Source organism: Phaseolus vulgaris, chromosome 7 (assembly GCF_051622355.1).
Source record: "Phaseolus vulgaris cultivar YP4 chromosome 7, ASM5162235v1, whole genome shotgun sequence".
Classification (NCBI taxonomy): Eukaryota; Viridiplantae; Streptophyta; class Magnoliopsida; order Fabales; family Fabaceae; genus Phaseolus; species Phaseolus vulgaris.
Genome location: NC_143504.1, coordinates 57628982 through 57642904, shown reverse-complemented (window position 1 = coordinate 57642904; position 13923 = coordinate 57628982). Strand labels below are relative to the sequence as shown.

The following is a 13923-nucleotide window of genomic DNA, read 5'->3' as shown; positions in this document are numbered from 1 at the left end:
TCATAAATAGAGCCTTTTTTTTTGTTTCAGTTCAGCAGAGTCTTGTTTCCTCTGCATTCCTTTATCTTCATGGCATGCAGTAGAAAACGCATATTTACTTTTTTACACAATTCATGGTATAACAATTCCTTATGTAGCATTTATATACTTTGTTATCCTCTTTCCCTCTCTCTTTATATATTCTTTATATATTGTTGGTCTTATTTAGTAACTATGCATGTACAATATAATAAATAAATTATTTATTTAAAAATCTTTTTTTTATAAAAGTTCTCTTATCATTATGAAACTTGACATCTAGGTTGGTTAACACCTCAAATAACAACAATTATCTGTCATCACATGAAAAAGTATTATTAAAATAAATAAATAAAAAATACAAAAAAAATATGGAAGACTAAACCAAAACTGTTACATAGGTAATCTATACCTATTAATAAAGAATTCTAAAAAAATATTAGATGAAAACCTATTATACTAATGAAATACTTAAAATCTAAGTTAACAAACTTATCAGCATACATTATTCAAAAATCTATTTGTGAAGTAGACATTAATATGTAACTTATTGTAATTTTGTTGGGAGTTTTCTTATAATATAACATTAGTAAACAAGTTAAATTATATTTATATGATTCAAAATTAAAAACAAAACTTATGGTAACTATTATCAATAATACATTATGTGTATTAACAAAAATTATTATAGTAAAAATAAAAACTCTAACAGAAAAGTAGTTTGAAAGAAAATATTTGTTTCAATTAAAAAAACCAACTTTTATCTAGTAAAAGTATGTGAAAATAACTAAAAGAGATTTTTTTTAAAAAAATGTAATAGACTGCAATTTTTATATTAAAAAGAAGTTTGTTTTGGAAAAAAATGATCAACTTCATCCCGAACTCAAACATTTAACTTTTTTTATAAGCAAATTTGATTTCAATAAAATAGCTGGAAGTTACATTTTTTTATCTCTCCCAAACATGCTATGAAATTATTTTGGATAATTTTGCACGCATGTGTCAACATTATGATAGTATTTTTCAATTTCATTAATTGATGAAAAAAGTTTCAGTCCTCGTGTTTCATTCTGTGCCATTTTGTGAAGAACTTTCGGTGAAAACTTTTTGTTTTTGTGAATAAAAATTATGGAATTATAAAAAGGTGAGCATCATATTTAAAAAGACCAGAATATTTCTGCCTTATTTTATCCAATAAGCAATGGAACCCTCTTTCCTTTTTCTCTATCTTTTTTTTTAATTAATTATCAAATTTACGATAAAAACACGTCTCTTACTCTAGCCACTGTTGAAGCATATTCATGCAAAGTCAAACAAGAGTGCTGTGGATGGATAGCCATCAAAACAAAAATATAATAAATAATAAAAATATCTGAATTTGTCTTATTATTTGTATGTGTACTAGTTCTACCTTATAAGACTCATACACTTCTCTTAAATGGCGTATTCATGTTGGACACATGTATCGGTGTTGACACTCGTAGAATACTTATCAGTGAAGTGTTAAATTCAAAAAATATTTATTGGATTTTTGAAAATTCTAGCACGATTCTATAACAATTTTCTAAAAACTCAAATTTATTATATAAATTTTTATTATGATTATAAAAATAAGAAACAAATTCTTTTGAACCAATCATGAAAAATATTTTCTGCTCCCAAAAGAATTTGAAACATATTTTTGCACATAAATATTTATTTTCAATTATATAATTCAAAATTATATAATACATAGATATGTGTCCCGTGTCCTACGTTTTAGAGATTATACGTATCTCCGTGTTTGTATCCGTATCGTGTCAGTGTCCATATCCATATTTGTGTTACATAGGTTCTACCATATTTGTAGTTGATTCTACGATAAATAATTTATGAGGTAATTAAGATTAATTGTCTATTATCTACAACATAGATAATTTGGTAAGTTTTGATGATTAAACTAATCAAGTTCAAAATTCATTATTAGACTTGTATTGAACCATTTTAATTGATATCAATAAAAGTTAAATAAAAAAAACAAATGCCATTAGCATAATGTCAACACTTTTACAACACTAAAATGAAAATTAAAACATCATTACATAAGTTCTTAACGTTTACAATAATAAAGTTAACATCTAACTTTAAAAAAAAATAAAAATGCTACATGCTAATTCAGTCATCAAATTATAATTGTTTTATTATTTATAATTTATTTATTATTTTAATATATTTTTAAATATTATTATTATAATTAAAAATGGAAGTATTAATAAAATATTTACAATATAATTATATAAAAAAATATAATATATCACGCTGTTACGCAATCATTATATAATATAAATATTATTAAAATATTTACAATAGATATTAATATTAATGCTTTGTCCAAAGGTTCTCACTCACGCACAAAAAAGAACTTTGTGTATAAAGGTAGATTCTTAGTTTTTTAGCTTTTTCTCTTGTTCTTTCATATTATTCACTTATCCAATATTCTCTTTTACCATTTTGTTCATCATGAAATCGTTTCACTTGTGTTGTGTTATGGGAAATTGAGTTTACAATTAACAACAAAGTTTATTTCTATATTGTGTCTTTAATCATATACACAACATACCATTATAAGTGTTTACTTTTATCTCCCTAATTTTAATTAAAGTTAAAAAATATGTTTTGTGTCAAATCTTATAATTATAAGAATTTTTTTTTTATCAGCAATAAAATAAATAAATAAATAGGGACCACTTCAGGGGTGGTCCAACCCTTATACATAATTATAAGAATATTGGGAATTATCTCGATGAAAATAGTGTTGGTTAAACTAATAATATTAAGTCACTATCAACACTAACTTAATTATATAAGGTTGGTGTCAGTTAAATCGATGTTAAATACAAGATTTAAAATTTTATCCGTCAACTCTAAATTAACTGCTAAAAAATATTAAAATAAAAAGTAATTTGTGTTAATAAAGAGATTTCTTTTTAATTAATGTTAAGAAATTACCTTTTATTAGGAGTAATTTTTATTAGAAGTAGTGTCGATTTACTAGTCGCTTAAATTAATAACATATTAGTGTGAACTTCACCTTGACTAATGCCAAATGAGCTTATGTAAGGAAAAAAATTAATAAGTTCTTTTAGGACATGTATCAAACTTATTTCGCAACTTTCTTTTTTTTTATCAGTCAATTTTGTTTCTTTCTTGACAATTTCAAGCTCTAATTTATTTTGATAAATTCATTCTATACCCAATTTTTTTATCTTGCATCTTATATAATTTTAAATTTTAAAAAATGTCCTTCATTCTAAAAATAAAAATCCAAAATTAAAAATAATACATTCTGAAAAGTAGATCCAAGATTATTATGTTGCCAAAACAAAAATCCGGAAACAAAATCAATCACATTCTGGATACAAAATTATAATAAAAAAATTGTATTGAAAAAAAAGAGCCAAAAACATATTCTAGAAAAGGGGTCTGTATTTTTATATGTACACCATTTTATTTAAGGACCTTTTTGTCTTTTCATATTGAAATTGGGTTCGGTCATATGGTGCGTGCAGGAAGTAATTGCCATTTATTTTTCCTCTCTTTATCAATTAATATCAAGCCCAAGCCTTAATTATTAGGATTAATATATACATTCTACTTATACGGTAATATACAATATTTTTGATTTTATTATTTTAAAAGTGTAAGCTTATTATTAAAGTTTGAGACTTGATCTTCAAATTGGTTTAAAGAAGAAAGTCTGCTAAACATTGTTAGTTCACAATAAATTTGGACAAGTGATTACTATATAGTTACCCTCAACCTAGATTTTGTTTCATTCATGCACATATAAGGGGTAACAACGTGGGCTGGTTTGTCTTGTATAGATCTATCTCGCGTTTGACCAGCAAAATGCAAGTTGGATTGGCCTGCTTCGAATGTGAGTTCATTTTATTGACTCATTCTGTATAAGAGGTAACTCACATGCCTAGAGGCTAGCCCGCATAAGAAAAATAAAACTTATTCTTACGGTTGGAAAATTAAAATTTTATCTTTGTTTCAATTCATTCAATTCAGATAAAAATAAGAATTCAAGTATGAGGGTTGTTAGAAGGTTTGATTAAAAATAATTAAAGTTTTGTTTTGCATATATTTCTCCTATATATATATAATAAATGTATAAGAGTATCTTATCAAAGTTTTGTTACAAAATATTTTAATGAAGATGACTAATTTTTTTAACTATCTTATTGAATCTCTTTTTTATATTACTTTTTTATTAACAAATTTTAGATATAAGACTTTACTTAAAACTAAATTCACTTTCACTCTTAATATTAACTCCTTTAGATGATTAAAATAAAACATTTCTTTTTTTAATACATTAAATTCAATTTTTAAAATAAATGTCACATTGCAATAATGAGTGAGTGGGATGTGATTTTTTTTTTCAGAAAAAATAAAATAATTATCTTTTTATTTATGTGGGTCAGTGAGCCAACCGATCGTATCTACTGTTGGCCTGCACAAGGCAAACTATGCGGGACGGACCTAAACAGATCAACAAGCTAGATTAGTGAGTCCGTCTCACACTTTTTAGTAACAAGCTAGATTCTTCGACAAATTGTGTAATATTTTTCTTTTCATTTCTTAAATTAATTTGGACAAACTTATTATGAGTTGAGTTATTAACTTACTTGATGTTCAAATTAATTTTCGTAAACATTATGTTATTTTTAATTAAATTAACACTTAAAAATTACAATTTTTAATATATAAATAAAAATTCAAAAATTTTATCATAATTAACTCAACTCAATCCCCGTTCAAACGGTAAACTCTATTCAATCCGCTAAAAAATAAATTTATCTTAATATAAAAGATACAAAAACCCAACCTGATATTTTTTTAAATTTAAATAATAACTCAGTGTAATTCAACCCAACTCTCAAATATCCCTAAGAAACAATAATGGTAACCCATGATAAAGTGATTGTTACAGTACTAACATCTATACTTCTAGAATTGTTAATTTTAAGAACACAAAACTATCACTATTTAAGTTAATATCGTTTTTCATAATCATCTTTTTCTTATAGTAAGTATACATCCCTTGAACAAATTAAAATATTAATATTTTAATCATATATTTTTTTATATATTATTATATTATTAAATCAATCATAAAAAAGTTAAGTTGTGAAAGTATAATTTTCTAATTACTGTGCGTTCAACAAACAATTTTTTTTTTCGTTCTTTTTTAAGTTGTACTCCCACAGCAGAGATGATGTACTGCAAATCAAAGTAGTACTAACCCATTTATTTTTTTTCCCTAGTGAACACATTATACAGCTTCTCCTATACTTTTTTAAGAAAAATCAAATCAAACACAATATACGTTTTTTCATAAATCAAAATTATAATATGCAAAAATTAAAAATAATTTAAAATAAAACTATATTAGAGTTTATACAAATATACAAACTAAATTTTAAAAAAATCATAATTTTTTTATACTAGCTCGTTAAACTTAGAATCTACTCGCTTCAGAAATTAAATTGAAAGGTACACCAGTGACAACTTTTAAGCACATATATATACATATATAGTAATTTATATAAACATCAAAGAACTAAAAGTTTTCATCACTGAAACTACAACTATGCATTACGCTTCGCAGGAGTTGAACGGAGTTCACAGCAGTGTGGCCAACGTTGGAGTCTCAGAAAAAAACGGCTTCAACTTCCAACATCATGAGAAAGATCTGTTTGATGTTCCCGCTTCATGTTTGAACTTCGATTCGCAAAATATGATGTGTGAGTCTTCTGGGGACCAGTCAGCTCCACTGTTCGGAAGTGTTGTCGATTCCTTCTTTTCCAGCCATGGAGACACGTTCTGTGAACTTTACGAGCATTTCAGAAACAAGCAAAATGACATCTTGGAGGGTGATGCTTCTGCCCCAGTTAATCGGGTTGGTGATTCATGTTTCTGTTTGGTGTTTTGCTTTTCAATGAGATCTATGAATTTGATATTGGCTTTTTGTTCTCTCAGTTTGAGGTTGTTTGTGCCACTTCTGGAAACTCAGCTTCTAGCATGGTTCCAATTGCAACGAGGAAAAAAGGAATAAAATGGACCAAAGACTTGCATGAACTGTTCGTAGCAGCGGTTAATTGCCTTGGTGGTGCTCAAAGTAAGTTAAGTTCAAATTTCTAGAGTACAGCATAGAATCATAATCACTTATATTTTCAAATCTTAAATAAGTCTCATAATGTTGCGATGCGATTTCTATTGTTTTTAATATAAAAGTGGATCAGTTTTAAGAGCTTTCAGTTTGATTTCTTAACGTTTCTCAATTAGAACAAATTAATCCTTTTATTGGTGAAACATGACAAATTATGATGAAAAATATCACATTAGAGAACAATGGTATGATATCTAAGGAGTTTTAACTTTGTATAAAATTATTAAAACTATGGAGAAGAGAAGCTACAAATTGTCATGGAAATTTTCGTTGTTTGATTTTTTATAACTTGCAGAAGCAAAGCCCAAGGAAGTGCTAAAGATGATGAATTCAAAGTCTCTGACAATTTTGCATGTTAAAAGCCACTTGCAGGTTAATCTTTTGATAAGGAATTAGCATTTTTGTTCATGAATTTTATGTTACTTACTAGTGTATAACACAATTGGTGCAGAAATATCGATCCACAATGTACGTGAAGAACACTTCCAAAGGTATAAATTATTGTTCAATGTGCCCACGTATAGCAGCAAAATGCATGCCTTGTTTTAAAACTGGAACATGTAATTAATAGATATCAAGTTTTATAATAATATTTAATAAAAAGAAAAGTCATCTTTATCATGCTTATTAGTCTCAAATATTGCATAAATTAATAAAAAAATATTTGAATAAATTGCATATATATATACTTCTATGGATAAATCACCACCCACTGTTGTCTTTCCAATGCAGAAGGGCGAGAAGAAACTCATGACAGAGACACAGTGACAGAACTTCAACACAAAATGTAACGTGGTACCATGCAACAATTATTAGGTTTATGCAATTGCTAGGTTAATTTAGACTAACTAATCTCTTATATAATTTCAAAAATAAATCTTCTATTTTATTTATTGATAAATGTATGCATTTTTTTCTCACAATTACTTGCATATCACTTTATACAAATGTTTCTAAACGTAATTGAATGTTTCGGGAAGACGAATGCAAATTGAGGAATCACGACAACTGCAACTTGAGATTTCGAGGGGCATTCAAGAACAATTAGAGGTGCGTAAGAATTTTCATTTTCAAAGGTTAAAATTTTTAAAATTTGTGAACGTTAATGATACTAAAAAGGTAATCCAAATCTACTCTATCTTTTTACTTTTCTGATTTTCAGCTTCAACGAAATTTGCAAATGCTAGTCCAAGAACAAAGTAAACAGGTCAACGAAACAAACAAGGCAAATTGAAGATCATCATTAAAGTTAATATATCAGCATTTAATTAAGGTACTGTTAACTTCTCACAACGTTACATATTAAAATTAAATCAAAATAAAAAAAGAAATAAAACTTGATGTGAAGTAATTTTGACCTTTCTTTTCAGAAATGGCATCAAGCAAAGAGTAAGAGGAATGTGTCAACATATTGCAGCAAGGTGTTTCCATGGCTTCATTTTTATGAATGTGTTATAGAGTCATTCTCTGTGATAGTTTTGCATCCTTCTTTGGTTTCTTTTTACATGATACGACATCTTCTGTCTACATTCAAGTGTCGACATTTTCTGTCATGGTCTTGTTGCATCTTTGGAATCATGTCGCCATCCTATAGTTATTATGTTTATATTCTGTCTATAAAAAGCATGTTTTGTTATGTTCTTCTAAAGTATTTCTTTAATCATTTTTAGCTATACAAAGAATTTAATATTTTTTATCTGGAGAAAAAAACAAATAAAACTAATAAAAAGACCTAATTAAGTTTTAAGTAACTCTTATATTTGAGTATTTATTAAAAAAAAAATTATATTTAGTATTTAAAATGTTTTACATTTACATATAAGTCTCTTGTAGAGTATTTTATCATAAACGTAGATCAGAGGCAACGGTTTTGGTAGAATAGACAATGAATCATGTTTCATGAATAAACATAACACATAAAATATTACTTATTCCATTAAATACAAATTTTATGCGTATTTTAAAGTAGAAGAAACTCATGTGTGTTTTATTTGATTGAAATAGGAATCTATATCAATAAATATACGAGTCTTTCTTATTGTATAAAAAATCATATTTATATTGTTTTTTATTTTTTTTAATACGTTTCCTTATTGTTTTTTTTAAAGAATTAATGGACTTTTTTTCATAGAAATTCCATATTGCTAAATTTGTATTTTGAGCTACCCGTGATTTTATTTTCTCCAATTTTTTGTGATACTAATTTGATCCGTCAAAAAAAATATTGTTATTATATTATAATAATTATTATTCTTATTATTGTACATTATTAATTTTGTTATTTATAATAATTTTATTTATTAATATTATTATTATTATTAACAATATTATTATGAATAATAATAATAATTTTTTTATTATTAACAATAATAATAATAGTAATACTAATATTATTATCGATATTATTTGTATTTATTATTAATAATAGTATTGTTTTTGTTATTATTAATATTATTAACTGATAATAATAATAGTAATATTAATATTATTATTAATATTATTTTAATTATTATTAATATTAATATTATTTTAATTATTAATAATAATATAAATAATTTGGATTTTAATTTTAGAATTAGAATTTTGTTTTAAATTTTGATTTCTAAATTTGGAGAATGGAAAATAATGAAATCCAAAAATATAATTATTTATTTATTTAATTTTATCAATAGAATAATTAAATGTGTTTAAAATATCTATAAGGCTTGAATGTGATTTTGTCTTGTTTTGTGTTGTGTTTACTGCTATGACTAATGTTCGTGAATGTTTTCGTAATCGATGAAATACTTGTCTTGATTACTGTGGTAAAATCAGGTTTATGATTACTCATATTTTTCGTGAAGAGAATGTGTGTGATGATAAGTTGACTAATTTACGATTTATTCACAGAGAATCATTTCATTAGTTTAGTCCATTATTAGAATTCTTTATGAATATGTATAGTCTATATATGTATCGATTTTGTTAACATATGAATTTTGGCCTAGTTCCCCATTTTTTTTTTTTTTTTTTTTTTTAATAATACTTTTTTCATATGATGACAGATGATTGTTGTTACTTGAGATGTCAAGTTGCATAATGATGCCTATAATGAAAAACTTTTATAAAAAAAAAGTAAAGTAAACAGTTACTTATTAATTTGTATTTAGATTAATCTCTATTAGTCTTTTAGAAATTAATTTAGAATATAAAAATAGTAGTAGTTAAAACCTTGATAGCTAATTTAGATACAATTTAAAAATTATTTTATAAATTTTTATTAATAATATAAATCACTTTAGATATAATTAATTTTTTAATTTTTAAAATAATATATAATTTAGTCAATATAGTGACTAATTATTTTTATTACTAATTTTGATTAGACTTTAATGATTTTCTTGTAGTGATTAGATACGAAGAATCTCCTAAATTACCGTTATTTTGAAAAAAGCTTCCCTATAAATACTTTTATAAATGGAAAAAAAATTAAGAAAAAGAATAAATCAATTTCTCTATAAAATAAAATTAATTTGTAAAAATGATTCCCGTTAGTTTTCCTAAAATCCAATTTTAAGTCATAAATTAATTTTAACATATAGAAAAACTAATTTTATTTGTGTTTTTATCCTTTTAGTAATTGAATAATTTCTTATTAAGAAATTTCACTTAACAGGTTTCTCTTTCTAAGTACATTTTTTCCACTACAATTTATAAGTGTTAAAATCCAATTTAAGTCTTGTTATGACTGTATAATTGTAATTATAATATAATAAGTAGAGTGATTTTTATATTGGGATGCAAAGTACCATAATTAGACTTAGAAAGAACGAATAAACAAGAAAAGGTTCTTTCCCAAAGTAAGGGCACTAAAGCCCGAAAGTAGGGGGCATCTCCCAATTAAAGTTGTACTACGGACACAAACATGCCCCTATTTCTAGATCGTGTCCAAAGAAGTAGAAAAAAAATGTATTATTTTATAGTTTCACTGTTTGAGATGTAAACTTTAGAGTAGGATGAAGAATAAATTGAATGTATTTAAGGTAAAATCTACACTAAATATTAAACATGGATATTAGCAAAATAATATATATATATATATATATATTTGATTTTTTTTTTAATATGATAAATATGAGTATTATGATATTCAATTTATGGATATCCACTATTTTTGATAACTTTTATTGAAATATTTTAGAAAAATAAATGACAAAAATAAAGTTATTAATAAAAAATATTAATCAATGAAAAAGGATTTAGAATTTAATTTTATAATTTTTTATTTTTTATTTTGTTTATAAAATTAAATTTATTAATATTTTTTAATTTATACTTTGTAAAGAAACTTATTTAAATTTTTTAGATTAGGTTTATTTGTACTTATATTTATTGTGTAATTTTATTTTAGATTATACTTTAAAATATTTTTTAGTTTGTATTTTGAATAATTATTTTTAAGTAATTATATTTAATTTTTTTAATCCACAATTATCTGTTGATATAAGAAAAATCACGAACATTTTTATGTGGGTGAGTAATAAGATGAATAGTGGGACACGCTTTTATTTTTACTGTATAGGTAGGTAACAAATAACTACTCCGAAGAAACAGAGAAAAAGTAAAAGAAGTGGGAAAAATATTTAGTAATTGAAATAAGGTTTCCTATATTGTATTTGATTATTTTTTTTTACAATGTTTAACTTGGTTTCTAAATGAAAAAATTATAATTAATTTATAACTTTTATAATTGGAATACGAAGTTAAAACTTTTATTTATCCGAAATCAAAGTCTGAATTATATATATTTTTAAAAATTTAAAGCTCTAATTAAAAATAATGAGTTATATGAACCTGCTATATATTTAAATAATGTTTTTTAATGTCTATGTTGAATTGGTTTAAATTTGTAGAATTTATAATATTAAAAGGGATAAGTTTTAAACCATTTAATTCATTCATGTTAAAAGCAGGTTTGTAAATACGATAAATATTTCTTGATCTCGTCTCTGTATCCTTTCAAATAATTTTTCAAAAAACACTTAAGTTTGCTCGTATAGAAAATGTATTATAGCAAGTTAATATGAGGATAAACTAATAAAAATAATTATGAAGATGCTAAAATTTTAGATTATTGCATTAAGTAAAAATTCCAGAATCCATCACAACTCATCGTCTAGTCACGATACGAATACATATATGTATTTTCACATCAAGTATATTCTCTTATAAATATATATATATTAGTGTTTTTTTTTGGAATACTCGTATTAAACAGTCATATTAAATATTAATATTTTTTTAAAATAAACATACACTTTAAAACATTAAGAATTTGACACTTCACACTTTAAAACATTAAGAATTTGAGACTTTGTGTCTAATCTATAATATCTCACATTTTAAAACATTAAGAATTAGAGACTTATAGTGTGTTTAATGTATAATACACTTCTTTCTAACTTTTTATCAATTGATGACTTGATGAAGTCAGAAACCTCTTTATAGATTTTAATACTTGACATAACATCTAAGATTACAAATCACAAATCATTCCAAATTCATGTCTCAATTTTACATATCACACAAAACATGATAGTTATATTCCAGTCATGTGTGTACACAAAAATATTTAGGAAAAGCTAGGAAACATACTAGAGTGTGAGAATTAGACGATATATTCACTTGAGCGAAGATGATACCAAAGGTGGAATCTCATCTCAGTTGCCTAAATGGTCTAACACACAAACTCTCAATAAGTCTTATAGAGATTGAAAGGTCATTTATGACCACCTATTTGTTTGTGGATGATATGTCAAACTAAGTTTTAAGGTAGTTCTTAAGGCTTTTTGGAGTGTTCGTCAAAACCTGGTGGTAAAATGAGAATCACGATCTTATACTATGTTGAAAGGTACGTACACCATTCAATATAACTATTTTGTTAATATAGGTCTGAGCTAACTTATTCATAAATATTATCATATTGATAGAAAATGTATAGTTTTCGTGATTTTATTCACTATCACCCAAACTAATCATGTTTCCTTATATTTTGTAGTTGATAGGTAACAAAATGTCCAACTATAGTCCACACTAGAACTCCGTTTATCATGTAAAAAAATTAATATTGTGTGTTAGTAATAATTCATTTCAATAATTTTTTTATTATTTATATCCACGTGATCTAAAATTTCAACTAAAAATAAACCAACTTTAATAAAAAGAAAAAAGATATAGTTAACCCTTTATATAACTTCCTAAATTTTTAAATTTATTATTATTGTCCTCCTCATAAAAAAAAAATGTGCTTATTTAAAACATGATAACTCATTTTAGACTATGGATAAAAAACAATGATTGAGATTATACGCGTATATATAATAAATAATAAAGAATGAATGTATTATAATATTAAGAATTAATTTTTTTAATGTTAAATTTATGTATTTTAGCCGACTTAAATAATAAATAAAACTGTTTAAATAATTACTTTTTTATAATTTTCAACTTAAATAACTCTTTTTGAGATATAATTTTAAAAATATTAAATAAATATCATAAGTCCTATCACAATTTGATATTTCATTATATTTGATTCAGTTTTTACTTTTTCATGAGTATTGATATAAATATTTTACTTGCACACTTATTCATCCGAACAATTAATGTAAACAACCACCATTAACTATTATACTTTGACACACACACATATATTATATTTTTTTATATCTATGTCAAATTATTAGATTTAACAAGTAATTTAATTAATATAATTTACTTTTTTAAATTTACTTTTTTTATTAAAATTACTTTTTTAATTTTTAAAGCAAAACAAAATGACAGTTAGCTTGACACAAGACTCAATCGAAAAACAAAAAATTCAAAAAACTGGTCTAATTATATCAATTCATTTCAAAAAATTAAATTAAACCTATAAAACTATTAAATAATTTATCCTTGTGTTTCATTTGGTGAAATGAAGGGAAGAGAATTAACAAGAACACAGTTAATAATAATATATTTAGGGGAAGTTGAAAGCATGAAAGCAATGTTTTAAAATAATTGTGTCCATTTTATAGAAAGAATATTTTGTTTGCTTAAAATTTGAAATTAGTTTTAGTATCACAAAATAAGTTAATTTAAATTTATTTTAAGTGAAATTAAAAAATAATATTGTTCTATAATACAATTTATGATTAAATAATGACATAAACGAGTACTGCTAACATACTTTTAATATACTTTCACAATCGATTAAAATTTATTAAAAGTCAATAAAATATAAATGCCACTAATTAAATGAAAAATAAGACTTATAAAATTCTATAAGAATATAAAATTTATCTAGTTTTCATCGTATGGTTGTGGTTTTTTTTCATTCCGTCTCTTTTATTTTTCTTTTGTGCTGGGTTTGCTTTGCATGTTATCTGGATTAATTTATAATAAATTTAATAAAGAATTAAAAAAAACATGTTTCAGAAAATATATATTATAAAAACACTACAACTATAAATTATAGGAGAAGATAAATTTCTCTTTCTTTCCTTACTTGAATGAGTTATAAGAATGAAATATAATAAAATAATGTTGTATATTTTATTTCATCCACTTAATAAATACATGTATATATTAATTTAGAATTAAAAAATAGATTAAAATAATAAAAAATGATTTTAATATAAAGTTTGAAAAATAAACAAAAATGAAAA

At 24.0% G+C, this 13923-nt stretch overlaps 1 protein-coding gene across 1 annotated transcript; it reads left to right on the top strand.

Annotated features, from left to right (window-relative positions):
• Window positions 1-5638: 5638 nt before the first annotated feature.
• Window positions 5639-7508, top strand: LOC137828797 (myb family transcription factor RLI1-like). Its single transcript, XM_068635499.2, has 7 exons — window positions 5639-5965; window positions 6046-6184; window positions 6531-6607; window positions 6687-6726; window positions 6968-7022; window positions 7216-7285; window positions 7398-7508. Exons 1-7 carry the CDS (start codon window positions 5657-5659, stop codon window positions 7467-7469), a joined length of 762 nt encoding a protein of 253 aa, XP_068491600.2. The 5' UTR covers window positions 5639-5656; the 3' UTR covers window positions 7470-7508.
• The last annotated feature ends 6415 nt before the right edge of the window (window positions 7509-13923 follow it).

Bases quoted from the DNA above. Each gene is read 5' to 3' on its own strand.
- LOC137828797 (XM_068635499.2), top strand. From the start codon at position 5,657: ATGCATTACGCTTCGCAGGAGTTGAACGGAGTTCACAGCAGTGTGGCC. The intron at 6,185-6,530 runs GTAAGTTAAGTT...TATAACTTGCAG, and splicing joins TTGCCTTGGTGGTGCTCAAA to AAGCAAAGCCCAAGGAAGTG. The intron at 7,286-7,397 runs GTGCGTAAGAAT...TCTGATTTTCAG, and splicing joins GCATTCAAGAACAATTAGAG to CTTCAACGAAATTTGCAAAT.